Source organism: Anser anser, assembly GCF_964211835.1.
Source record: "Anser anser genome assembly, chromosome: 15".
In the NCBI taxonomy this organism is placed as follows: domain Eukaryota; kingdom Metazoa; phylum Chordata; class Aves; order Anseriformes; family Anatidae; genus Anser; species Anser anser.
The window spans coordinates 3,373,186-3,400,032 of record NC_139736.1 but is presented as its reverse complement, the minus strand read 5'-3'; the positions used below and the strand labels follow the sequence as shown (position 1 = coordinate 3,400,032).

The window sequence follows — 26,847 nt, the reverse complement described above, 5'->3', positions numbered from 1 at the left end:
CCATCCACCAAAATAAAATAATAAAATAAAATAAAATAATAAAATAAAATAATAATAATAAAATAAAATAAATAAAATAAAATAAAATAAAATAAAATAAAATAAAATAAAATAAAATAAAATAAAATAATAAAATAGATAAATTCGCCACCAGGGCTTGTGTCCACGTCCCCGGGAGGCCACCGCCAGCGAGTGCCAGCCCCGAGCATCCCAGCGGTGCCAGCCCCATGCTGCCACCCCCCGGCTGGGCGCAACCGGGAGCCGGGGGGGCACAATTTAGGGCCGGGGGGGGCACAATCGAGGGCTGCGGCCCCCTCTGCCCAGCTCCTGCAGCCCGGGGGGGGCCGGAGAAGCAGGGCCCGGCTCTTCGTGTCTCTGCCCAGGAGGTGGCAGCCTCGGCTCGCCCAGCCCGGCTGGGTGCTGGGTGCTGGTGCTGGGTGCTGGGTGCTGGTGCTGGGTGCTGGGTGCTGGGTGCTGGTGCTGGGTGCTGGTGCTGGGTGCTGGGGGCTGGTGCTGGGTGCTGGTGCTGGGTGCTGGTGCTGGGGGCTGGGGGCTGGGTGCTGGGGGCTGGTGCTGGGTGCTGGGGGCTCTGCTTGCAGCCCACCACCCCTCCATCTCCTGCCCTGCCCGGCCGGGGGCTCGGCAGCACCCAGGCTGCTTCCCCGCTCCCGAGCATCCCTTTGCACCAGCCCTGCACACAAGTTGGGGTTCAGACAGCCCCCGATCGGCCCACTCTGCTCCGTTCCCTGCGTTGCACCCTGGCCTTATCCTGCCACCCCGCCTTAGGGCATCGCCCCAAGGATGCTCAGCACCCATCGGGGTCCAGGCGCTGCTGCAGCCCCCGTGCCGTGGGATCTGGGGGGGGTCTGGTGGCTGGGCAAAGGTGCCAAAGCCGCCCTGCCCAAACCCGGCGTGGATCAGGGAAGGGAAGTGGTGTGGAAATCAGGCTGTGCTCGAGGCCAGCGCCCCAAATCCGGCACCTGCTGGGGCGCAGGGCTGGCACCGAGAGTACAACACTGCCAGTGCCTGCCGCGGGGAGGGAGGGGACGGCATCGGTGCCGGGGCTGCGTGCCGTGGTACAACGTGTGGGAAGCAGATAGGGGCTATGAGTCAAAGAACAACCTTCGGACGGAGCAGCTGCTGGGATAAACGCAGGATTTTTCACCCCGTCACCACCTCCGACATCGCCCCTGCTCCGGATCGGGCACAGCGGTCGCGCCAGGCCGCGGCGGGCTGGGCACTGCGGGCTGTCCCGCTGCCAAACTGCTCCACCAAGGCACGACCTCCAGAGAGACCACCCCGGGGCTGGGTTTTGTCAGGCCGAGGGTTTTTTGTTTTTTTTTTTTTCTCTTGGGACCCTTGCAGGACCAGGCTTGCAGGCTGCCGAAGGAGCCGCGCTGTTAATTTTTAGCGCTACGAAACCCTGGGGAAATTCCAGCGGGCTGGAGGGCGGCCAGTGGGAGTCTAAACGTGTAAAAGGGATAAAAGGGCTGACCCTGGGAATTACAGACCAGGTAGGCTGATGGCAGTCCCTGGGCAAATTATGGGCTGGGTAATTGGGGATCCTGTCAGCCAAAAATTAGAAGCTAAAAATATAATTAAGGTCGTTAGCTCGGTTTCATGGATGGCAGCTCCTGTCAAGTGAGTCGGCTCTGCTTTTTGGCATCACTCTGGGCTGGCTGATAAAGCTAATTGCGTTGCTGCGTTATAATGGGTTTCTCCCAAGTATTTAATTTACAGCCAGGCGACGTTTCCATTCGCAAAACCTGCATTATGTGGAGCCACCGGAGCAGACACCCGACGGCTGCGGCGGCGAGGGGCTGGCGACAGAGGCGGCTTGGGGGCACCCAGCTTTGTGCCATGCTGGGGCTGACGGGGGGCAGGAGGGTGGGGGGGACGTGGGGGGACCTCACGGGGTGATCCCGGCCAAACAAGGCTGGGGGGAGGCACACGTGGGAACAAAAGAGCCAGATTTCCCCCCCCCAAAGCACAGCGAGGTCTAATGGCAGGAAGCAGCCATGGGACCCGGTCGCTGATAGCCCGGCTGGGAGCGCAATTAACATTTGGCCCAATTTTAGCAGGGTATGAACTCGCAGGCATGGGAGGCTCTGGATGAGAGGAAATCTCTGCTTGGTGGGACACGATTTAAGGCAGCTTCTGGGGCTAGCTCAGGCCCGTGTGCGTGTGTACGTGTGTGTGCACCCAGCGAAGCAGAGCGCTGCCCCGGACCCCCTGCGGGGTCTTTCCCAGCTGCTCTCTCCTCTCTGGCCTGCAACGGCTGCAGCTGAGCACGGCGTTTCTTCCAGAGGGTAATTTGGGTCTTTTTTGGGCAAGGAGATGGCACCGGGGCAGCCAGGGGGCTCTCCTCCCTCCATCAGGCTGTTTGTCCCCCCCCCGGATTTCTAACCTGCAGGTTCCCCCTCGCCATCAGAAGCATGGGGGCACCCGAGCCCCTGGCTGCATCCAGCCCCCGTGGCTGGGCAGGAGAAGGAGAACCCCATGCCCTGTTTGGCACCGGGCAGGAGAAGGGGAACCCTCGCAGGCGCCAGCCGGTCGCAGCCTGGATCCGGCAGGGATCCCAGGGCTTTAAACACCGAATCCTCCCCTCTCCCCTGGGCATCCGTCCGTCTGGCTCCAGCGTAATGACGGCGAGGTGGAGGCGCAGGGAGACGAAATGACTCGCCCGAGGTCACGCGAGGAGCGATGGCCACGCGGGAGGAGCACCCAGGCGTCCTGCTCCTGCCCCGGCAGCGCCCGGCCCCGCAGGAAGAAACGTCCCATAGCAGTTTTCCTACAAAACGGGGTGGCTCCTGGGGTCCCACGCTGTGGCACGGCCACAAGTCCCACGTCCCCACCCTGGTGACGGGTGGAGGTGGCCGCTCCTGGTGGGACCGCCATGCCGCGATGGGGAGGGGTGCTGCTCTGTGGCGGGGTTTTTGGTGCCGCTGAGCATTTTTGTGGGGCAGGAGGGGTCGGTGGTGCCCTTCCCAAGCCGGGGCCGGTGCAGCCAGCCCCGGTGACTAACACCTCCTGGTTTTCAGCTTGTTTACCTGGCGCTGGGGCTTCGCTTGGGATCGCTGACTCACCGCAGCACCTTCCCCTTCTGCCACCGCAGCTCCCTGACGAATACTTTCCATTTTCCCACTACTTTAATTGCCCTACTTGGAGAAAACTGCTCCGGACTGGCTCTGGGCTGCTACGCACAGCTGCCCCAGCCGGGCATCCCCGCAGCGGGGGCGTTGGGGACGGGATGGGGGGGCTGCCCATCACAGCGGCACACAAGGGAGCATTTCGTGCCTCGGCCATGCCGGGGCCTGCCGGCATGGGGGCACGTGCGGGGAGTCGAGTTTTTGGTGGCCCCGCTCGCTGCACCCATCCACAGCAGCAGGCGGGCGGCCGGCGGCGCACGGACGCTGGCTCCTGCATGGCTGAATGCGGCCCGACAGGTTTACGGAGAGGCCCGTCCCGTTGGGCTGGATTTTTGGGAAGACTGAAGCCAGCCCCGGCACCAGCCGCTTCCCCGCGAGTGCTGCCGGCCCCGGCGCCAGGTCACGGCCCCGAGCCGTGGCGCAGCTCGGGGGGACGCTGGCACCGCGCTCCTCCGTGCCGTGGCTCTGCCCGGCGTGTGGTGGCAGTGCCCTGCGGTGCCTGGGGAAGGGCCGCACGGCCCACGGAGTCCCCTGAGCATCAGCTGGGGATGCGGAGGTCCCCCTGTGCTCCTCTCCCCTGGCCCCATAGCCGAAGCCCCTCCGGGGAGCATCGCCCTGCCCATGCCGGCTGTGCTGGGGGTGTGCGGGGCGCGGGGCGTGCCAGGTCCCCAGCAACGTGCTGCTGGCCGGGGATGTGCTGGGGAATAACCCAGCAACATCAGGGGACGGGGGGAGCAGGGAAAGGTGGGATCGGGGGCAGGAAAACTGCTGCTTGGGGAAACTGATAGCCAAAGAGAGGTGTTCTGCGGTCGTGCTGAATGCTGGCCCCACGGTGATGGCACCAGGGACTGCAAATCCCCAAGGAGAAAATCCCTCCCTGCCTGGAGAAGGGCCGCGTCGCTTTTAGGGCATTAGGGTCAAGAGAAAGGTGAGATATCCACCCAAAAGCAGCAAGGCACAGGGCTGGGAGCTGGGAGCACCACACGGCTGGGGGCACCCGGGTGGGCGATATGGGGCCGGGGGGGGCGCACGGCGGTGCCACCGCTCCCCGTGGGTATCCCCACACCTTCCCCGTCCCGTCCCCACCGCGGCACGTCGCACCGTGCGTGCTAAGAGTGGCAGGAGGGAGAGGGATGATTAAAGCGGCCTTTGATGAAGGAAAAATTAATAAACAAGCTCGCAGCCGTGCCGGGCTCTATTTACTGGCGGGTGCCGGCGCGGCGAGGCCGCCGAGGCCGGGTGCCACATCAAACGGCGGGGCAGCGCCTGGCCGAGGGGACCGCGGCCTCTCCTCCGACGGGTTTTTCCTGGTCCCCACAGAGGCCGGGAAGGTCGGCGGGGCCGCTCCTAATAGCAGGGCCCCGTCCGGTGCCGGCGGGGGCCGCGGGGGCCGCTACGTGCCGTCCCGAGGGACACACGGGTCGGGGCGCGGTGTGGAGGTGCCGCTTGGCACGCTCGCCTCGACGCCTCGTGGGGTTGGCGTTCCCAAATCTCCATTCCTGATGGTGTCCCCTCCCACCCCACCCCCAGCACACCCGTTGTCCCCAACTGTCCCTGCTGTCCCCTGGGGTCAGCGCTGGCACCCAACCATGGCACCCATGGGTCCCTCGCCCCCCCCGCCATGGCAGGCCGGGCTCCTTATCGCCCTGCCGGCTGTGTTTACCCGCCGATAACAGCGGGCTGGGCAAACAGGAGCTCCCCAAGGGCCTCAGGGCGGTGGCACGGGGCGGGGGGGGCACCCTTGCCCCTATTTGTCCCCCCCGCCGTGGTCCCCGGGGGGGGGGGAAGGGGGCAGGTGGGTGGTGACCCCTCTGTGTGCCCACCTGGACGGGGTCGGGGTTACCACAGCGGGGCTTTTGCTGGGGGGGGGGGAGGGTGGCACCCGGGGGCTGGGGTGCCTTGCTGGGATGTGCCCCCCCCCCCCCCCCCCCAATTTTTGGGGGACAGCCCCTTGCTCCTTGCATTCCATGGCTGGGGGGGGGTGGTCCGGGCTGTGCATGGGGCTGTACGTGGGGGGGGGGTTCCCCAATGCATGGCATGGTGCTGGGGGGGTTGTGCAATGGGGGGGGGTGTCTTGTGCATGGTGTGGGGGGGTCTTGTATGTTATGGGGGGGGTCGTGTATGGTATGGGGTGGTCGTGCATGGTATGGGGTGGTCCTGCGTGGTATTGGGGGGGTTCGTGCATGGTATGGGGGGGCTTTTGCACGGTATGGGGGGGGTCGTGTATGGTACGGGGGGGTCGTGCATGGTACTGGGGGGTCATGCACGGTGTGGGGGGGCTCGGTGCACGACGGGGGGGCCTGTGCAAGGTGGGGGGGCTTTGCACGGTGCAGGGGGGGCGTGCACACAGCGTGGGGGCCATGCACAGTGTGGGGGGGCCATGCACGGAGCGGGGGGGGGGGGGCCAGCACAGCGCAGCACCCGCCTTCCACACCCCCCCCCCGCGTGGCCCCGCCCCCGGCTGCCAGCACCGCCCGCCGCGCGCCCTCCCTTCTCCTTGCAGCCCATTGGCCGGAGCGCCCTATTGTTAGCAGCCTCCTCCCGCCGCCATTGGCGACAGCGCACGTCCATCTTCACCCAGGCCCCGCCCACCTCCCTCCCGGGCCCGCCAGCCGGACGCTTCGCAGCCCGCGCAGCCGGCGGCGCCTCCCGGCCCCGCCCCCCGCCCCTCTAGGCCCCGCCCCCCGCCCCTCTAGGCCCCGCCCCCCGCCCCGAACAGGCCCCGCCCCCCGCCCCGAACAGGCCCCGCCCCCCCAAGCCCCGCCCCGCGGGCGGGGGCTCCGCGGCCCTGCGCGCTCCCGCCGCGCGCTCCCGGCCCGCGCTGCTGCGCGCTGCCCGCCGAGGGGGCGGCCGCTGCGCCTCGGTCGCGTTTTGCAATTCATTTTTTTTTTGCAATATTTTTTTTTTTTGCCCTTTTTTTTTTTTTTTTGCAATTTCCCTTTTTTGGGGTAATTTCGAATTTTGGGGTTTTGTCGTTTTTTTGGTTTTGCTTTTTTTTTTTTTTTTTTTTGAGACCCCCCCCCCCGGCCCCCTCCCCCCCCCCAATTCCCTTTGCTTCCCCCCCCCCCCCCCCCGCACCCCTTCCCTTGGCCATGGGCGCGGTGGTGCTGGTGGCAGGGGGGCGCCCGGCGGGGCGCTGAGCGGGGGGCGCAGCGGGCGCGGGGCGCGCGCCATGGCCGCCAAGGACAACCCGTGCAGGAAGTTCCAGGCCAACATCTTCAACAAGAGCAAGTGCCAGAACTGCTTCAAGCCCCGCGAGTCCCACCTGCTCAACGACGAGGACCTCAACCAGGTGGGGGCTGACCCCAAAACCCACGCTTTTCACCCCAAAAGCTGCCCCCTGTTGCTCGGCGCCCAACCTCCCCGCTTGCCCCTGTGGCTCGGACCCCGCGCTGGGTCCCCCTGGGTTGTGGGGACACCCGTGGGTGCTCTCTGGGTGGTGGGGAGTCCCATGGGTACCCGCTGGGTGGTGGGGACACCCATGGGTGCCCCCAGGCTCCTGGGGGTTCTGCAGGGTCCCGTCGGTGCTTCCCGGCCCCATGGGTGCTCTGGGTTTCTGCTGGCCCCACTGTTGGCAGAGGGACCCATGGGATCTCCGGGGGTCTCACAGGGTGCTCGCTGGCCCCATGGATAGCTCGGGGTCCCATGGGTGCTGCCGCTCCTGTTGGTGACGGGCTGTTACGGGTCCCGTGGGACACCTGCTGACCCCATGGGGTCCCACGGGTATCCCAGGGGCCCACAGATCCCTAGTCCCATAGGGTGTCCGGGGGTCCCATAGGGTGCCTGCAGGCCCTACGCATACCTGGGTGTCCCACGGGGCACCCAGCACCCCAGGGGCGCCCGCTGGTCCCCCTGGCCCACCCCGGTGCCCCGCTCCCTTTGGGGTCATGGGCACTTGGGGCGACCCCAGCCCCTGTTGGGGTGCGGGACGGGTGGCAGCAGGTAGGGGAGGGTCCTGTGGGTGCTATGGGGAGGTGCCGAAAGTCCCGGGGGGGGGGGAGGGGAAAAACAAACAAAACTAATCCAGAACCAAACCTGCCCCCCCCGGGTGCTGTGGGCACGGCCCCCCCTGCCCTACAGCACCCCACATTTCCTGGGGAGGGGAGCGGAAGGTGATCGCCGCCTGTTCCTGGGCAGGCTGGGGCGGGAATGGGCCTTCCTCCTCCTTCCCCTCCTCTTCCTCCTGCCAGGCCTCACGCAGCCCCCCCGTGACACCCCCCACCCAGCACCCGACACCACAGGGATTTGGGGTGCGGGGGGGGGGGGGGGAGGCACGACACCGCGTTCCCCCTTTCCCCCCGGCACCTTTCCGCGCCGGGGTGGGGGCTGCCATCGCCGCCGCCGATCCTATTATGGCAATGAGATCAGACATATTGCTTGGGGGGGGGGGGGGGGTGAGCGGGACATAATGAAATCTGAGGGCTAATATGGAAAAAATGTAACTGGAAAAAATGCCGTGGTGTGTGCGGGAAGGGGCGGGCGGGGAGCGTCGCGCCCGTGCCCAGACAAAGGAGCCGGCCCGGAGGGTGCTGGGGCTGAGCCCCCCCCCAACAGGGTCCGGCCGACCCCCTGGTGCTGCACCATGTGGGGTTTCGCCACCTCCTGGGTGCAATAATATTATATTATTATTTTTTTTTTTGGGGGGGGTCAAAGCGTTGCACGCTGCCCCCCCGTAGCGCCTGCTGCGTAGGGCCCGATGGCTTCCCTAGGGACTGGCGGCCTGAGGCGGCTCGAGGAAGCCCCTCGGTGGCTTTGTTCCCCTGGGGGCCGCGGTGAGGGCAGGCCCCCCAGGCAGCCCCCGCAGGGACGGACGGGGTCACCCCAAACCCCGCGGGCCGGATCGGGGCCCGGGGCCCTGCTTGGGGTGGGGGGGAGAACGCCGCGATCCCGCACGGCTTCTCCCTCGCGGCCCCGGTGAAGAAGCAGCCCCCCTTCCTGCAGGGAAGATGGAGGCTCCGGCAGCCGGTGGTGCACGCGCACCCTCCCGCCCCGTCCACCGGGAGCCCCGCTGGCCCCCGGGGTGCACCCCCTGGGATAACGGTTCGTTTCCCGGCTCTGGATCGTCTTTTATTGTCGTTATTATTTTATTTATTTATTTATTAAGATGAGCCCGGTTTGGGGAGGGGGCTCCGCGCTCGCCCCGTGCGGAGGGGGCCGCGTCGGGGCTCACCCGGAGCCCGGCTGGAAAAGTCCTTTTGAGTCATCTGACCTTTCCGCTTGGCTGGCAGGAAAGGTGAAGGTACTTCGCACTTACGCACTCGTGTCCCTTTTGGCTTTTTATCCTATAAAAATACCTGCGTGGGCGTCGGGAGCCGCCCCTCCGGCTTCCTGGGAGCTCCGGGGCTTCGGGACCGGCGTCCCCGTGCCAAGCGTCCCAAACGTTTCGTGGTGGCGCTGGCTTTGGGAACAGAATCGGGACCGGGGCCGGGGGCGACCCGGCCCCAAACATCAGGATTAATGAGCTGCAGCTCTCTAATGGTAATCGGACTTAGCGCGTCCAACTTCAAAGGGCTGCGCGGACGCTAAGTCCCAAATCCCGGGAGCGCTCCGTTCACGAGTTGTTTTCGTGTGCGACCGTGCTGCCGGGGGGGTCAGCGTGATTTGAGGTGGCTGCGTGCGGTCCTACCACCTTCTTGGGTCCCGTCTGTCCCCCCCCGGGGCTGCAGGTGAGGCGTCCTTGGCCCCCAAACCTTGTTCAAGCCTCCGGGGTGCCCTGGTGGCACGGAAAAAAAAAACTGGGTCAGGCGCTGCGTCCGCTCCCTCCCCAGGGAATATCTGCTGCTGCGGGCGCCCCGGTGTGGGTGCTCGGCGCCCTGCCGATGTGTGGTGCCTTTTGGTGGGAATTCCCTTTTTCCTGGCACGTTGTGCCCGCGGCAGCGCCCGGACCTTTGTAACCTCCTGCCAACCCCGCGTGCGGATCGGCCTGCCCGGGGAGGATGGACGGTTCCTGGGGTTCCTGGTGACCCTCTTCCATCGCCAGGAGAAAGCCCAGCCCCGTCGATGGGAGCCTCTTCCCAAGGAAACTACCCGGGGCTTGGCAGGGCCGCGGGGGGATGGATGTACCACCACGCCACCGGGCCAGGACCAGGCGGGTGTGAGCGTCCGTGCATTTGGGTCGTAGGGAAAACGAAGCCCCCCCGCAACAGGAACAGGCTGGGAATTAACCTCCAAATTACGCTTGGCCTGAATTGGAAGAAGAGCAGAGCGTAAAGCAGTTGCTTTTAATTTTCTCCATGCGTGTGCTCTCTCGGGGCATGGGGACTGGCACAGATAGAGGAATTTGAGGACGCCTTTCCAGCTACCAGTGTCTTCTTTCTTTCCTTTTTTTTTTGTGAGATCGTGGCACGGATGCCCGAAGGACCACCCAGTTAGAAAATGGCGCTGCAGACTTTCCCACCGCCTCCTCCTGCCCCGGCCCGTGACGCCCCAGCAGCGAGTTTGGTTATTTCCATTTTCCTTTCGGACGTTACCACCTTCCTCCCGTTCTGGCCACCAAATAACTGGCTGCAAACAGCCCCGAGGCTGGCGACTGGCGGCGTTGGGTGCAGCGGGTGAATCCCCGCTGCCGGCCACCTCGCCCCGAGCATCGTCCCTGCAGCTGAGCCCTTCACCCCAGCGCCCCGAGCTTTGCTCTGGGGCATCGCATTGCTCTAAGGGCCATGGAGGGAGAGGCCTCGTGTCCAGCCACGGCTGAGGCAGGAGCCTGGGGTGCTGCCTGCGGGACGTGCCGGCCCTACAGCAGCTCTGCTTCGTGCCGCGCAGCACCGCCGGCCATAAAGAGAGCGGGGAACCAGAGGGGCTTTGGGGTGGTTTGCGCTGATGGGGCTGCGTGGCCCTGGGTCGGGGCCGTATTCTGGTGCCGTGCGGTGGTGCAAAGGGCAGCAGAGGTGAGGGGTTGTGTCCAGGGCACCCTCTTGCCTCCTCCTCCTGCTCCTGGGGGGAGGAGAAGCCCCCTCTTTCCTGGAAAGCAGCCCCCGCGCTTGCATCCCCCGCTGCCGGCTGCTTGTATCATGCTGCAAAAATCCGCCTTTAATCGACTAATTATTAGGGCCAAACAGGGGGAGATTCTCTGCAAATGTCAAACCCGCCTCCCCCGGCCGCTGCAGCAAGCAGGAATTCGGGACCGGGGGGACGCGGGGAGCTGGGGCGGCGTGCCCCGGTGTCCCTGGGCGGCTGTCCTTTGCGGGCCACGTCCTGGCCTTGGGGAGCAGTGTGCAAACCAGGGGGGACTTGGGAGGGATACAGGGTTGGGTGTAGGGCCAGCTTTGGGTGCTCTTGACCCTCTGCGTGGCCCTGGGGACGGACACGGCGGTGCCCAGCGCTGCCTGCGGGCGCCTTCGTGCGCCAGAGGAGCGGCCCCTCTGCGTGCTTGTGTGCTGCTGTGTTTCTGCATGGCGCCGTACCTTATCTCCTCCGGCACCCGAGGAAGCGATAAATCCCCTCCTCGGCACTCTGGAGAGATGTTGCGGCTTCATCGAGGGCGCTGGGGGGGGAGCTCCGTCGTGGGAGGTGGCTCTGAGCCTGCTCGCTGCGGGCACGCCGCCGCGCGCTGGGCGTGCTCTGGAAACGGGATCGGGGGCTCACAGGGCCGTCGTCTTCCCCCCACCGCTCCCTTTTTGCTGCCCCTGGGCAAGTTGCCCGTGCGAACTGCAGCCGGCCTCCCCCAAATCTTGCTTCGGCTGGGGCCGGGGCTCAGGTACTCGCACAAAGGCCGAGGTCAGCCTTTCCCTTCCTGTTCCTCCGGTCGGTCGGTCGGTCCCGCTGCCCACGCAGCTCTCTGCCCGGGCAGCGCCCGGCTTTGGGGTTAGCTCTGGGCAGCCCAGCCTGGTTTGGCCTCTTCCCGCATCGGCGGTTAAAGCCTGGCCCGGGTGATTTGCAGCTTTGGCCACAGGCGTGCTGTGCAAATGGGTTTTTGTGGCAGGGGCGGCCGGAGGGTGCCGGCCCTGCTCTCTCGGGGCTGGCCCCAGCTGCCCGGGGCACGGCGAGCGTTGGGGTTTGGCCCCGCTCCTCTGCACGTTGCCAAGTGGCGTGTGGCAGGGGGGGAAATACTGCGTGAAGGAGGGAACCGAGAGGTGAGCAGCTTCACTGCCGAGGCCGGGCTGCACCTCCCTGGCCCGCGGGGTTGTTGTCGGAGTGCGGGTTGGGGATGCTGCTGGGGAGCAGAACGTCAGTGCTCACCGGCTGGGGTCACTGGCTGGGGGCCGCAGGGCTCCGTGGTTCGTGCAGCGTCCTGCTGGGAGCACGCAGAGCATTAAACAACGCCTATTCCTAGAAGCAGTGCTCTGGAAACCCGCTCGGGTATCTCACCCCGTTCCCACCCCGAACACCTTCCCCATTCCCGCGGGGTGACGGCCGCTCCAGCTCATCCGCCAGCGACGCTCTCCTGGGCTCGGAGGTGCGCAGAACCGAGAGCGGAGCTGAAACCGCCCGGATTTCCTCTTCTGAGGTTGCGAGCACGGTGCTGGCGGTGACGTTTTCCTTGAGCTTGGCCAGAAAACGGGTCCCTGCCTCGGGGGAGCCCCAAGCGGTTTGGGAGGTGGTGCGCAGGGGGTGGTGGCCCTGGGAGCTGAGACCCAGAGGTGCGCAGGGAGCAGCGGGCACCGCTGCGGAGAGGCCCCTTCGATGAATATCGGGGCTAAGCCTCGAAAGGTGGCAGGGCACGAGTTACCGTGGGCTCACACACAGCCAGGACCAGGCTGGGGCTGTTATTTTCTCGCAGAGCTGCTCAGAACCGCAGGGCTACCTCCACGTGCGAGGCTCTGGGCGCTCAGCGTTGCGGGCGGAGGTTACAGCTCTCCAGCAATGGTCCATTTTTTTAATTTTTTTTTTTTTTCCCCCCTTCCCACTCAGTTGCCAAGCCTGAACAAAACAAGCCCTGCCTCCACCCGAGACAGGCTGATTACGTCTGCCGGCAGCCTAAACAGATTATCCCTCCCGCCACGCGCTCGGAGCCAGGAGGCTTCTCCCGGCGATGGGTTCGGGCTGCCCTCGGTGCACTGGGACCGGCTGCCGGGACCCCGTCCCCAGCCTGCCCGGCATCCCCGCACCCTGATGGGCACCCGGGTGCTCTGCTACGGGGCTGGCCGCGAAGGGAGACGTGGTTGCTGATCCCCAGCTCACGGGATTGCTTCTGCCTCCTGGAAGGTGGTTCCTGGTGTTTGGAGGAGGTGTTTTTTTTGGGGGAAATGCGTGCACTTTTGTGGGCCGAGGCTTACGGCACGCGTGCACGGGGCAGGGAGGAGCGAAGGCACAACCCGCCAGCACCGCAGGCGCAAAGCCAGCCAAACGGGCGTGCAGGTCGGTGTCACAGCCCCCCTCCGGCCCCGTCACCTGCTGCCCCACGTGCTGGCACGCTCCGGTGACCCGTCCTGCCTGTCGGAAGCAGGTCGCCTTGCCTCCCTCCGCCCCGGTGCGTGGGGGGGTCGCTCCACTCTTCGAGAGGTGCTGAGTAGCTCCCCGCGTCCATCGGCTCCAACCTCTGGCTGCCGGGATTTGTGCCGGCGGGGCGAGAGGGGCGCCTGGGCAGCGTCAGCTTGACAGCCTCGTGTAAACTGAGCTGGGGCCGCTTCCTCCTCCGCTTCCTCCCGCCCGTCCTGCTGCCAGCTCCGGCCCGGCACGCTGGGCTGCATCAGCGCCCTGCCTCTGGACGCGACCCTTGGATGGACGGATGGACGGACGGACGCGGTGGCAGGATGGTGACACTCGAGAGGAGGTGAGGGGGGGGCACCCGCAGCACGATCCTGGGCAGCCTGCCCGGGTTCGGAGGCAGGATGGGTCACCTGGGCGTTCCCCGGAGGTGCCACCGGAGGTTGCGCAGGGACGCTGCTGCCTGAGTCACCCTGAGCAGGGACAGCACCACGGGGGGGGGGGCTGCGGGGCTCCAGCCCGGCCGTACACCCATCCTGGTGGTGCCCGTGGCGAGGGCGCCGTGCGCACACACACACAAACGCACACATCGCTTCTTTTCCAGGCTGCACGTTCCTCCCAGGGCGGCGAGGCGGCTGCTTCGGCACCTCCCGTGCCGGGTGACGGCGGGCGTTCGTTCGGCTTCGTCACCGCGAGCCGTGCCGGAGGAACCGGCTCTCCTCTTCCTGCCCGCCCTGGGAGCGCCGCCCCACCCCGGGAGTGGATGCGCCGTGCCGTCAGCGCCTGCCCTCCGCTCGGCTCCGTGTGCGGTGCTGCGGCTCGCCGATCCGCCGGGCGCTGGGAGCAGAGCCGCCCAGCACCGCGCGCGGCCGCTGCCTCGCGGTAAACCAGCCGGCAGCTCCCCGTCCGACGGCCCGCGAGATCCCGGGGCGCGTCCCGGGAATCCCAGCCTCGCTCTTACATCTCTCCGCGCGAGGTCGGGCGGATCAGCTCGGCCGGGGGAAGTTCTTGCTCCGAGTCGTGCTCAGTGCTGGGCGTTGTTTCCTCCTTTTCCTGAGCTCCGGAGGAAGCCGGAGGCTCCTGGCACGGCAACGCTCCCACGGCGGCATCGAGCGGGTTTATTCCAAGCCTCGCTCCGGCAGGGCAGTCTCAATGCAGGTGCGACGGGTTTATTTCAGACTTTTCTCTGCGCGCTTCGTTCGTATCCTTTCCATTTCGGCTCGCCCCTCCCTGGGCATTGGCTTTTAGCAGTGGCTTGTTTTGGTTTGGCTTTAAAAAGCGCTGCCGAGCGCTCATCCGCGGGGAGACGGAACCGGGCTGCCCACGCCGGCTGCCTCTAATTCGTACCTTTCAGCTATTTTGGTTTCAATATCTGCAATTGGACGCTTCTGTTGGAATAAGTATAGTCCTCGGGTGCTTTTTTATCATGCCGGTAAAGAGACGACCGCGCTCTGTGTTAAGGTCATGTATTTCAGGTGCTCGGCGCTTTGTGTGCAGCCGGCCGAGCCAAAATTGGAGCGTTTTAAGGCAAAAGGATGCCTGCTGAGGGGCAGGTAGGGCAGGGCGTCGGGCCTGGGTGGAGGCTGCTCGCTGCTGGCCCTGGTGGCGGTGGTTCGGGATTGCTTCATCCCCGGTGTCAGGCGTGGGCGTGCTGGGGGTGCCGTGCCATCTACGGGGTCTGGTACGGGGGGGGTTTGTGCACGGGGCTGAGCTTTCTGGGGTTTGGCCGTGCCCCAGAGGCATGGAGAGAAAAGGTCGGGGCACGGGAAAGGGCTGCGCCCCGGTGGTTTGGCTCCCAGTGGTATCGCCACCGTGGGTTCCTTGGCGTGGTGGCGCTGGGCGTCGGGGATGCCGCGTCCTGCTTCCGCTGTCATCCTCTTCCTCGTTGCCGGCAGCGAAGGGCGCACGTGAGGCCTCCCAAAGCACCGGGGCTTTGCTCAGCGGCTCGCCTCGGGTGCTTTCCGTGGTGGTTCGGAGAACCCTCGCCCGCGCGCCCCACCTCCACAAGACCGGGGTCGCCCGGATTAACGTATTATTTCACAATTCTGCTTCTCCCCGGCCCACGAGAGGCGTTCGGGAAAAGCCACTGCAAGCCCGGGCCGTGTGGGCGGACGCAGCCACAGCCCGGCACGCTGGGGAGCGGCCGTGACAGCGCCGGAGCCCCCGCTCCAAAGTCCTGGCGTGGGCACGGGCTCGGCGGCGTCACCGGCACCCCGGGGTGGGGACGCGCCGGGGGAGCGGCACACGGGGCCGGGGACCATGGGGACCAGGGGCGAGCAGGGCTCCGGCACGCAGGTGAGCGGGACGGGGGGCACTGGGGGTCCCTAGACCCCGTTAGGACTGGTGCCAGCGGGTGCTGCCCTGCAGCAGCAAAGCCCCCCCCCCCCCGGATTTTGGAGCCAGGTGGGTGCCGGGGTGCCGCGGGACGGAGCGGGGGGGCCTCTGCCAAAAGTTGGACCCCGCTCCCATTTTGTTCCCCTCCGAAGAGAGAGGGGGGAGGTGGCTCCGCTCAAACCGTGTTTTCCCAGCTGTCGGGAGAGCAGCACCTAGAGCCGATACGTCCCGCGGCGGAGGGGGGGGGGTGAGAGATTTTTGTTATTTCTTCCCACTTTATAAACAGTAAAATGACTCCTCCGGTTCGCTTCCAGTTTGCTTACTCAGTGCTTCATGCGTTTGACAGTTTTTGGTGCATAGGCAGTTTCTTCTATTGTTTGCAGGGATTTTTCCAGAGGGGAAACTTCTGTTTTTTTTATTTTATTTTTTTTTTAACATTACAAAACCACAGAAACTGGCAGGAGGAACCTAGGGGAGGTACCGAATTGGAAACAGTTTTAAGATTTAAGGAAAAAAAAAGTAACCAAGTCATTTCAAGAGGTGCTGGGAACACAAATTCCCTCTGCTGCGTGGATGGCCATGGACTGCTCGTGGTGGAAAGCAGCAGCCTCGGACCCGGGGGGGCTCCTGCAGCTGGGTCTGCCCTGGGTTTCCTCCCTCCCGGCCTCTCCCCGGAGCCGGTGTGGCAATGCCGGGCCGCTCTTGCGCTAGGAATTGGCCCCAGCCCCTGCCAGGAATGGGGCTGGCTCGCGTCCCGAAAGGAGGAGCGGTGCCCGCGGGATGCTGCGGGGGTGGCATGCCCGGTGCCCGTCCCCATCCCGCCGTCCTGTGGGTCCGGGGAGGGCGGGGGGGCGCACAGCATCCTCACGAGCTCACCAGCAGCTTCTGCACCGAAACCACTGCTGGAAAGAGCCCTTTTTCTTCCCCCCCCCCCCCCCCCGTTGATAAATGGCGGTGCCGTGCAGCATTTCTTTCCGGGTATTCTTTCCCTTTGTGCCCGCGGCCGGCGGAGCGAGCTCCGTTCCCCTGCCTGGCTCTGACCTTCCTGCCCGCTCGGCTCTCGGCCTGGGGGGGGGGGACCAGGTCCGTCCGCGCGGTTTTTTCCTCTGTTCATTAATAAAAGGAAAACGTCGAGCTCTCCCTCCGAGCATGTGTTTTTTGTTGTTTTTTTTTTCTGCGGGGCAAGAGGCACGCTGCGGACGGCCAGGGGTTGGTGTGGCTGCGGACGGGCTCAGCAGCCCGGCGCTCGCTGCTCTCGGCTCGCCGCCTCGCAGAAGCGGCCGGGTGGCTGGTTGTGGCGGGGGATTTTTTTTTTGTCTTGGCGAACCCCGCGTCTCGGTCTCGCACGCGCCATGAGTTGCCATCGAGCGTCGAAAAAGTCAGCCTGGGCTCGCTTTGCCCGTGGTCAGGAGCCGGGGCTTGTGCAGCCACCTCCACCCTGGCCGTGTCCCAGCGCGTGCTCCCTGCGCGTCCCTCCCACGTGCCCCCCGCTGTCGATGCCCCCCCCCCGCGGCTCCAGCTGACGCTTCTCTGCTGTTTCTTTGCAGGCCAAACCCATTTACGGCGGCTGGCTGCTGCTGGCCCCCGAAGGAACGGACTTTGACAACCCCGTCCACCGCTCCCGGGTAAGCACGGCCCCGCGGGTGGGAAGGGACGGGGTGTGTGGGGGCGGCCCCGGGGGGTGACGCAGGCTGCCGGCCACCTCGGGGCACCCGTCCCCTCGTGCGAGGCAAGAAGCCGGGAGGGCTTTCCTGGGAGCAGGGCTCGGCTGCCTTGTCCTGGGCGTGCGGCACGCGGGGCTGGGCAGCGTGCTGGGGTGCCGCTGAGGCCGCTGCGGCTCGTGCCGTGCGCTTTTACTGCTGGCTGCGGTTGTGTTTTGCTGCTCGGTGCTCGGATGTCTCCTGCCCCAAAGGGGTTTGCTGCCAGGGTTCAAGCCTTAAGGCGAGGTGAGCATCCTTGCGGGGTCACGGCACATCCCGCTTCCCTGCCCCGGGGGGCGTGAGGAGCAGAAGGACACGGCCAGGCTGCTGTCCTCGCACCACCAGCTCGTGACGAGGACTCCCAGCCTGTCCCCAGGCTGTTTTTCCACACAGCTTGGTGCTGTGGCCACCAGGACACGGCCGTCTTGTGCACGAGAGGGACAGTAGAGGTCTGCAGCCCCTCCGCCACATGCCGAAAAGGCTCTCGTTGCTGCTAGCCATAATAAAACCTTCCCCCGTGTCGGGTTCTGCGCTCAGCCCGGGGTGTGCGTCATTATTTGGAGGCACAGCTGGTGGCAGGCCTGTTTGTTGCACACCGTGGGGACGTGGGACTCTGTCTCCCCCCCCAGGAGCAGAGATCCTTGGCAGTTTTGCTTGTCCCCGAGCACCTTGGACTTTGCCCGACGGGCTGAGAAAAGCGAGATAAGAATTGCTGCACTGGGGCTATGAATCTGGGACCTTTTTTTTTTTTTTTATTATTATTATTATTATTTATTATTTCAGCCTGCTCAACCAGTTTCTGCTCTGGGCTGAAAGCAGCCTGGCACACACAAAAAGGCGCATTTCCAGCCAGATCAGCTCTCCGATCTGGTGTGCCGTGTGGCTGCACAAACAGCGGCGCTGAGGCTGGGGCCGGGGCTGCTGGGGGTGCGTGGCGGTGCTCCCTGCGCGCCGCTGGTCATTTTTCTGCACAATTAAACCGGGTGGCTTGGGGCCAGCCCCAGGGAAGGGAGGAGTGGGGCTGCCATGTGGGGAAGCCACCCCAAAACATCCTCCTCTTGGGTGCCCGCAGAGCCGGGGCAGTGGATGGCGCAGCGAGTGATGCGCTCTGGCGCGAGCAGACCTCTGCACCCCAAACGGGTCGTGTGGGACACCGTGGGGCTGAGCACAAACCCTTCTGCAATTCGTCGCCCTTCAGGATCAATCCCCGCAGCGCTGGGGGCTCCTCTTTGCTTTTTTTGGCAGCTGCTGCTCTTTGCAGTCCCGTGCTCGGGGGGGGGTGACGGGACCGGGGTGCGTGCCCCGCTGTCACGCGTTCCCTTAGCTCTGTGGGGGATTTCGGTACCTTTTCTCCCCCATCTCCGCGTGCTCTCACCCCGGTTTTGCGGGCGGGAATGACCCTCCTCACCGTCTTCTCTTGCAGAAATGGCAGCGCCGCTTCTTCATCCTCTACGAGCACGGGCTGCTGCGCTACGCCCTCGACGAGATGGTGAGTGCTGCCCGGCAAACCCGGGGGGGCGTCGCTGGTGGCAGGGACCTGCGGCGGCGGCGCACCCAGTGCGTGGCGTGGGGAGGTCCCTGTCGTCCCCTGGAGCTTTGTGGCCAAGCCCAGGCATCGCAGGGCACTGGGGAAAACTTGGTTTTTGGTATAACCCTGCAGTGGGAGCGCGATGCTGACGGATCTGGTGCAGGTGGGGGGGTCATCTGGCTCGGCGTGCTGTCCCCAGGGCGCCCCGTGCCCCCTTCCCGTCCCGTCCCTCGGTGCTCGCTGGGGTTCGGTGCTGGAGAATCGCCTCGGCTGTGTCCGGGAAGGAGACAGCGGTGCCCGTGGAAAGCAGGTCAGCTGGAACGCCTGCCCGCTGCTCGCCCTTCCCTGGGAGCAGCATCGCTGCAAAAAGAGAGCTTGGGGAAGGAAGGGAGGGAGGGAGGGAGGAAAGAAACTCTCCCCTCTGTTGCAAGCCCCCAGTGGGGTCAGCCCTGGCACCGCGGGGCACGGAGGGTGCATGGAGCAGAGTCCCGCTTCTGTTTGTTTGTTTGTGGTGTTTGCTGGGGCCGGTCCAAGTCCCGTGGATGATTGAAACGCCTCGGATAGGAGGCGTGGAGGCTTTCGGTACGGTTTTAGTGTTGCAGCAACCTGGCCACGCGCTGGGCCGGTGTTTCAAGTCGTGCTGCGAAAGAAAGCCAGCGTGCAGCTGGCTGCTGTGGGGAAATGCCCTGATACGAGGAGGAGGCGTGGAAGGGTGTTGGGAAATGTCAGGTTTATGGGTTTTTGTTTTTTTTTTTTGCTGCTTTGCATCCCAGGGAGGATGACCTGCCCCAGGCACCGCTGCGTTGGGGCAGGAGCAGACAGGCAGTGCCCCAGCCCCGTGCCCTGTCCTTTGGATCTTGTGGCCCCACAGCCAGGGGACCATCACCAGGGGGCACGCAGAGGGCTGGCGGAGCATCCCGCGGTTCTCTGGCACCCTTTGGGCTGGCTGGGCAGGGAAAAAGTGGGAAAAAAAACAACAAAAAGAGAGCACGGGAGGAGCGTTACCTCTCCGTACCGAGATGCTGTCCTGCGCCAGCCGCCTGCCTGTGGCACGGTGGCCGCTGCAGCCCATCGGGGCTCCCCGCCTCCTCCACCACCAAGGTTTTTGCTGGCTTTTTGCACGGGGAGGGATCAGCTTTGCAGCCTCTCCTCGCCCGGTCGCAGGGGCGATTTCCCGCTGCGCTCCCCCGGGGGGTGCCCCTGGAAGCCGGGTGGGGGTCCCCCAGGGGCGGCCGCCGCAGCGCACCGGGAGCCGGGCGGCAGCTGGCCGGAGACCTCCCAGGCAGCCGGGCGAGCGGATTGAATCGCTCTGCCCTGAACCTGTTAGACATTAATTTTGCGGCTTTTGGCAATTTCTGCTCTTATTAAAAGCGGGGAGGGGAGGAAGGCGTGGGATCGGGAGGGGAGCCCACGGGCTGGCGGCAGTGGCTTAGACGCCAGGCCTGAGGTACCCACGGGCAGCCCCGGCCTCCTCTTCCTCCTCCCCCCCCCTCCCCGAGCGGCGTGTTCGTCAGCAAAGGGCACATCTGTTTGCAAGCTGGGGTCAGCAGCTAATGAGCTGCCGCCCTGAAAGCGGGCTGGGAGGGGACGAAGGGCCGTAGTTGGCAGCGGGGCCGGATCCAGGCCTCCGGGCACGGTGCTGCGGCGGTTCTCACGGCTCGCTGCCGGGCGGGTGGAAAACTCCGGGCACGGTCCAAGCGGCCGCGGCCTCCTCCTTGCCCCGGGGAGCCCGAAATCGTGCCTGAATCCCGTCGGTGGGACGGGGCGCGCGGGCGGGGAAGGCACCGAGTTTGGAAGCAGAGAGGTCTCCGGAGGAGCCTGGTTTGGCACCGCATTCCTCGGCTGAGCCGCTGGCCGGGCTGTTGGCTTTTTTTTTTTTTTCTTTTCCTTTTTTCCCCTTCCTTTTACAGTTGGAAGCCGCGTGCTGCTCTGTGCTGATTTTTATGACCGAGTGCTTGTAAGGCACCTGCAAAAAGCAGCCGGCCCCGAGCACCCCGCTCCCTGCATGGCTCACCGGGACCCCCGAGGGCGGGCGAAGCAGCGTGCGTCCCCTTCCCCTCCGCCCCAGCGAGCAGGGAGCGTGCCAGCGGGGCTGTTCCCAGCTCTGCCGAGCTCTGGGTAAGCCGAGCCTGCTCAGACGTGCACAAATTCCTCGCTCCCAAACAAACGGCAGCGGATGCGGAGGCCGCCCACCCCTCCTGCCGCCCTCCCTGCAGCTGCCGGGGGGCTCGGCCACCCGATTGCTCGGGGGTCCCGTGCCGAGCCACCAGTGTCACCCCTCGGCTTGCTTGTCCCGTTCCGTAGAGCCCTGTGCGGGATGGGTGGCGTGGAGGGGCTGATGTTCCTCCCCCCAGCAGCCGGTGGGTGGTGAACCCGCTCCTGTGTTGAGTTTAGGAGAGGCAGAAGAGAGGGCGAGCTGCCGCACCGCCCCCTGCGCACCCCGGTCCCGGGGCACAGCAGTGCCACGAGCCGCCCCATCCGTGTTGTTCCCAAGGGATGCATTCCCCAGTTTCCCCGTTGTTAGTTACTTCCCCGTGGTTAGTTTGAGGCTAAAGCCCGGTTTAAAAAAACAAAACAAAACAAAAAACTAAGCTAAGATGCATCCAGAGACTTGTTTTGAAGGTGCAGGAGTCGCCCAGGAGGAGCTTAGTCCTTCAGTACTTTATCCTCTCCGGTTTCAGATATCCCAACGCCCTCAGCCCGCGGGGAAGCAGCCAGCAGGGAGGGATTGCCCTGCTGCTCGGGGGCGAGGGGGGACCCGTGCCAGGGTGGGCAGCGAATCCTCTCCCTGCAGCTCCATCCCGGCACGATTCTTCCAGGGGGGAGATGCCCAAACTGATGATGCTGGTGGCTGCACCCTCCCACTTCGCCCCTTGCTGTGTGAGGTGTCAGCCCACCTGGTAAAACACCCCGTGGGCCCCGTGCCGCTGCTTGCAGCAGGAGAACAGCTCAGCACCGTGATGCCGGGGTGATTTTGGGAGGTTTTGGCCGAGGCACGGGAGGTGCCACAAAAACAGCGCCGGGGTAGGGGGACGGAGCCGGAGAGCGGACGGCATCCGGGCCGCGGGGTGGTGGCGGATGCAGGCAGATCGCGGAGCGGTCGCCTCCTTTTGTTGCGCTCGCTGCTCTCTATAATTAGCTGCCGAGGTTATAAATAGAGCCCTGCTGCATGGGAACGCCGCGGATGCTGCGCACGGGGCTCGCGGGGGACCGGGAGCGCTCTCCTTTCCCCGCCGCACCTGCCTGGGGGACGGATCCTGCCCCGTGGCTTTGGGTCAGAGAAGAGGGCCTGCACGGCCACGGGGCTGCATCCCGGGCTCCTAAATCAGCAAATCGGCCTGTTTATGATGGGGTTAGCCTCAGTAGGACGGAGCCGATGTCTCCGCTCCAGCCTGGGGTGGCTGGGTGGTGGGGAAGGAGATGGGAGCGGGGAGGGGACGGTCGGGGGGGCGCCGGCACCGCCGGGTGGGTGCGTAAATGGAAGGCGAGGGGCCAGCTCGGAAGCAGGAGGCCTGGCACCACGCAGAGGGCTGCTGGGGTCACATCTGGAGCCCCGCACAGCTCCCTGCCCCTGGAAGCCTGCGTGGAGGGGCTGGGAGACGGTTAAAGGAGGAAAAACGGCGGCTGGCGGGGGATCCGAGCGAGGGAGGGGTGCGTGCCCGCGGATGCCGTGGTGCGGAGACGCGTGTGGTTATTATTTCCTAATCGAGCCCCCTCCAAACTCCTCTTCCTTCAGCAGAAAGGGACAGATTTTAAAATGTCACCCTCAGCAGATCTGCGCCGTGCTATAATTCTCATCGTAGCTCCCTCCTTTGTCATCTACATTGTTCCAAGAAGCCAAGAATCTGCGTGTGTTTTTTTTTTTTTTTTTTCCTCCCCTCCTCTTCAGATCAAAGCAGTTTACTTCAGTCTTGGCACGGGACGCAAATTCATTGGCAGGGATTAAAAACGAACCTTAAACATCCTGGCTTCTCCATCCTTACTTTTTTTTTCTTTTTTTTTTCCACCCGTTTCGCCATTTAAGCGTTTCCAAACCCTCCCCGCCCCCTCTGCAGGGGCAGCACGAGGCTTTGCGAGCCCGCGCTTCCCTCGCGCGCACGGCTTTTTCCCCCCCACCACCCCTGCAGCCACGGTTTTGCTGCCGTCTTCTGCTCGCCAGATCTTGGGAGACTTTCAGTTTCTGTTTAGCATAAAAAGCTCTTGGCTCAAAGCGGGAGCGCGGTTCAGATTTCAAGCAAGCTGGAACAAAAAGGGGCTGGAGCGGAGCGGCCGCGAGCTGGGCAGCGGCGGTGGGAAGAGCAGGGAAAAGAAACGCGTTTGCTGGGGAGGAAGATGCTCTGCAGGGAGGCCTTGCACGGGACGCTGAGTGCTTGTGTGAAAGCTGATGCAGTAGAAATAGGGAAGCGTTGAGAAGAACCAGGGGAGCGGCAATCCGTGCTCCTCCAGGGCCGCAGGGAAGAAGCCCCCTGGTGCTGGGGTGCAAAGGAGAGGGGACAAAGCGCAGCCTTGCCGTGGCTCTGGGGGACGCGTAGGATGTGGAAGTGTTGGTGGTCCCCGACTGAGTTCAGGGGTCTTCGGAGAACGTTGCGCTTAATTTTCAGTACTGCTTTTGGGGAAAAAAAAAAAAAACCCACGTGAATCCGCCAGGAGCCCTGCGAACTCATTGCGTGGGGCATCGTTGAATCTGAGTGATGGGTCTGCTGCCAGAACCCCAAAGGTTTTGGGGATTTCTGTGAGCTTTGGCGGATTGAGCTGGCTGCTCCTGCTCATGTTTTCCCCTTCCCTAGCACGGGTGGAGGAAGCTGCTCCCTGTGCCCACGTCCTGGCCCTGCACCGGGTGCCTGCAGAAGCCTCCTGGGAAGGGTCCCGGAGCGAAAGGCCCTGGTGGGAGGTTTGGGGAGTTAACAGAAAGGACGAAAAGTGGAGCTGGGAGAGCGGGATACAGCCAGTGGCCTCCTAATTAGCCAGCAGCTTTGATGGCCTGGCCCAGGTGCTTCCTTCCTGAAAACAATGCTGCGCTTTTTGTCTTCTGCAGGGCTCGCTGCAAAGCTGGAAGTGCTCCCACACTGAGAAACGGGCCCGGGTGCGAGTGGCTCCGTCCTTTTTTTGCTTTTTGTTCTACCCCTCCGGCTAGCAAAGCAGTTTATTTAGACGACGCGTACAGGAGCGATGAGGGAAACGAGCTGGGTTTTAAATCCCCCGTGTCTAGTTCACGGGAGACGGAGCGATACGGGCGCTTGTCGTAGCCGGGGTTGTTTCTTCGGGACTCCTGGAAATTTGGGCTTCACCCCCGTGGCCTCCAGCCTGGCTGCGAGAGCTCGGCGGAGCCGAGTCGTGATGTGCTGGGAGGCGGCACCGCAGGAACCGAACCCGCCTCTAAGGGCGTCGAGCAGCGGGGGTGTCAGGGTGATGGGGAGATGACACGACCAGTGGCCGAGCACGCGTTTACCCCAAATGTGACCCTCCGCATCCCCTGGTGGCCTCGGACCTGGCTTTCCTCCGGGTCCCACCGCGCTGAGCACATCGAGCAAAGCGTCTGACAAAAAGCGCAGCCCTCCAGCAGCAGGCGACAGATGGGAGCGCTGCTATTTACCGTGGGCAGCTGCTCCAGCTGCTGTTATTTAAAAAAAAATTAAAAAAAAAAATCGAGAGATTGCAGTGGGAAACAAACCGGGGAGCTCCTGGCTGTATCAGGGAACGCAGAAGGCTCGTTTTGCTGTATTACGGGGCTGGCTGTAATTCCTCCCAGCCCCAGCGGGGCCGATGCCTGAGGTCCTTGAGGACCACCGGGAGGCTGTGGGCTACGGGGCGGGTAACCAGGGGCACCCGTGGCGCTCTTGTGTCAAAGGAGTCCCCGGGAGAACGGCGTCCTGGTGGCCAGCACGGCCTTGGTCCTGGCTCTGCCGGGGGCACCCTGGCCCGCCCCGGTGGGATTCGGCGCCGCGAAACGCAGCTCGGGGGGGGGGGGGGGGGGCGGACGTGAATCGAGCGAGGCGAAGCCGCTCCGAAAATCAAAGCAAGTTTCCCCCCCCCCCCCTTTTCTTTTTCCTCCCCCCTTTTCCGAAGCGATCCTGCAATCCCCGCTTGTTGACATGACATATGTGGGTTGGAGGGAGGCGGCGGCAGCTTCTGGCAGGGGAGGAAGGGGCCGGGGGGGGGCTCTGCAAGCCGAGATGCTGATTACCAGGGGCAGCAAATAGCTTGCAGCTGCCTCCGCTCAACACGCTCTTTGTGGCGCTTGCAGCCACCCTTTGGACACAGCTATTTTTAATTTCCCCGAGCGCGCGCGCACAAAGCGAAGGGGGTGGGCGATGCCGCCGGCGGCCCCCTTTCCTGCCCCCCCCCCCCCCCTTCCTCCTGATCTCTGGAGAATTGGGGGGGGCTGGAAGGGGGGGGGGGGCGCCCCCACCTCTCTTTGATTCGGGTCCCCCCCCCGCCCCGCACCAGTGTGTGTGCGGGGAGCTGGGAAAATGCAGAAATAAATAAATAGACAATTAGGCCGGCGTCCAGCCGTGGGGGGCGCGGGGGGGAGCACTGCGAAAAGAGGCTCCGGCCAAATTTTGGAATGCCTGAGAAAGCGGCCGGAGCCGCGGGCGAGCCTGGGGGCTTCTCACCGCCGCTGCTCCTCGCGGCGGCCCCCGAGGAGGAAGAGGAGGAGGAGGAAGAGGAGGAGGAGGGAGGCAGGAGGCAGCCCCCATCCTCGCTCCTGGGGGTCTGTGTGATGAGAGCAGGGGGCTCGGCAGGGCACCGCACCCACCGTGGCTCAGGAGCAAACTTTGCGCCGGTGTTTTTGGAGCCCGACGCCGAGGCGTGTCCTCGGTTCAAGCAGCAACACGGTTCGGGGTTAATAAATGACTTATTCGCAGCCCCGTGTTTCTCTGTTCTGGTAACCATTAGTGAACGTGAGATTTCTGGTTTGCCCCAGACGTGCATTATTCATCGGTTTTGAGGCTGTGTGAAAGGGACCTTGTCAGGTTAAAACTTGCGTGGAGGCGAGCCGAGGTCTTCGGTGGGGTTTTGTAAACGGCCTTGCTCGCTGTTACCACAGGCAGGGGGATCGCTGAAGGCTTGCGCCGCTGGTCAGTGCTGTTTGAGGCATTGGTGGTGAAAAAAAAGAGAATCCCCAGGCGGGTTTTCTTCTTCTTGCTAACGGAGTCAGCCTGCACGCAGCTCTGCTGAGCAGCACTGCTCCTCGGCCACCTCTTTGCTTCCAGGAGGGTTGCCGTCGGTCCCCGAGCGCCGGCGCTTCAAGCTTTTCCCCTGCCTTGTTGGGGTCCCTGGGGAGAAAAGGCTCAGCAGGACAGGATCGGTTTTGGACGTGCCCCCCCAGCACCACCTGTGGGGTTTCTGCCCGTTACGATGCTGCAGCTGGGGAGAAAGGGTGGGATCTGGGGGCACCTTGACCCTTTCCTCCTCGTTTCCTCCATCGATAAAGTCCTAGCAGATGACCAGGGCGCTGGGGGGGTACTGGGATGTAATGATGGTTTTGGTTCGCTTTTCTGGCTGCTTTCCCACTAGGGGAGGGACGTGGGGATTATGGACGGAGCAGATGTGCGCAGGAGGGGGACGTTTGGCTTGCATGGCTGCTGCTGCCGTGCACAGGCTGATGCAGGGGGGAAGAAGAAACCTCCCTGGGCTCGGGTCCCTGCCCTGCGCCACCTCTTTTCTGCCCACCGGGGCCCTCTCCCTGCTCCATAGGAGCTCCCAGGAGCAGCTCCCGGCCGCAATCCCTCTCCCCTCCCAGCAGAGAGGCGGGCAGGCTGAAAGCAATCCCCGAAGCTTGGTGTGTGCACGTGCCTTCGGGCTCTGCTGCTCCCCCTCCAGCTGGAGACCCCCGCGCGCCCTGGGAGCCCGGCCGCGAGGTATTCCCAGCCCCGCAGGAAGCTCTGCAAAGCTCGTAAGCAGAGCGCTGGGGAGTAATGAGGTTTCCAGGCTAATTTGGCAGGATTCAACAACTTCCACCCGAGCATCTGCGCCTGCGGGAGTTGCCCCAGCCTCCGTAGGTCTGGCGCTGCAGCTCTCAGGGGCTCGTCCTCCTCGCCTTGCTTGCGGGCGCTGCTGTTGACAGCGCTCGGTGGAGGTGGGATTTAGGGGGGCCGCGGCTGGGAACGCTGTGACTCGTGGAAGTGTGAGGGTCTGGCGGTGCTGGGGGGGCTGTGCTGGGGCTCCTTGTGGCCCCAAAGAAGCCAAACGGGAGAGAAACCCCGTCCGCGGCCCTGCGGTCTGTGCTGGGAACCCGCAGCGGGAGCCCGGGCATGGAGGTGCTGCTCTGCGCCTTGGGGTCAGCAGAGCTGGGCCGTGGTCGGATGGCATCGGCTCGAGCAGCTCTAACCCTGTGTCATGTCAAGTGGGAGGCCTCTGCTGACTTTGTCCGTTGAAAAGCAGTGCTTCCCTTCCCTTATTTTTTAGTGAAAAACAGAAAAATTCTAGTTCGTGTGGAACTGAAAGATATTTTTTTTTTCTATGCTTTTTTCTTTTCCTCCTGAGACGCCGGGAAATGCCTTGCCATTCTATGTACTCTTTTCTTGTGGAAAGCACTTTTGGTTTTTCCCTTCGCCGTGGCGTGCAGTTCGCTGTGCTTCCCGGGCCGGCGCAGTGCAAGGCCCTAACTAGGCCCTAAAACGAAGCGGGGCTCGAATCGATGGCTGTCCGTGGGCGGCCTCACGCGGCTGCCATGGTGCCGAGGGTCCGGTGCCAGCACGAGGACCTCTCCTCAGTCTGCTGCCACCATTTGCTCTGATTCCTCCGCTCGGTGTGTTTGTAGGAGAGC

At 64.3% G+C, this 26,847-nt stretch overlaps 1 protein-coding gene across 13 annotated transcripts in view; it reads left to right on the top strand.

Annotated features, from left to right (window-relative positions):
- The first annotated feature begins 5,961 nt into the window (after positions 1–5,961).
- MPRIP (myosin phosphatase Rho interacting protein) overlaps positions 5,962–26,847 on the top strand; it is a 70,657-nt gene continuing 49,771 nt past the window's right edge. For 9 of the 13 annotated variants that reach the window (XM_083799732.1, XM_083799733.1, XM_083799740.1 and 6 more), the window contains exons 1-3: positions 6,037–6,441; positions 16,397–16,474; positions 17,973–18,038. In XM_083799732.1, the coding sequence (XP_083655858.1) occupies positions 6,322–6,441; positions 16,397–16,474; positions 17,973–18,038 (264 nt within the window). In that variant the 5' untranslated portion in view covers positions 6,037–6,321. Of the gene's footprint in view, positions 6,442–13,320; positions 13,674–14,586; positions 14,811–16,396; positions 16,475–17,972; positions 18,039–26,847 lie in introns of those variants that run through there. The other 4 variants (XM_083799737.1, XM_083799741.1, XM_083799738.1 and 1 more) reach the window with 4 other exon arrangements.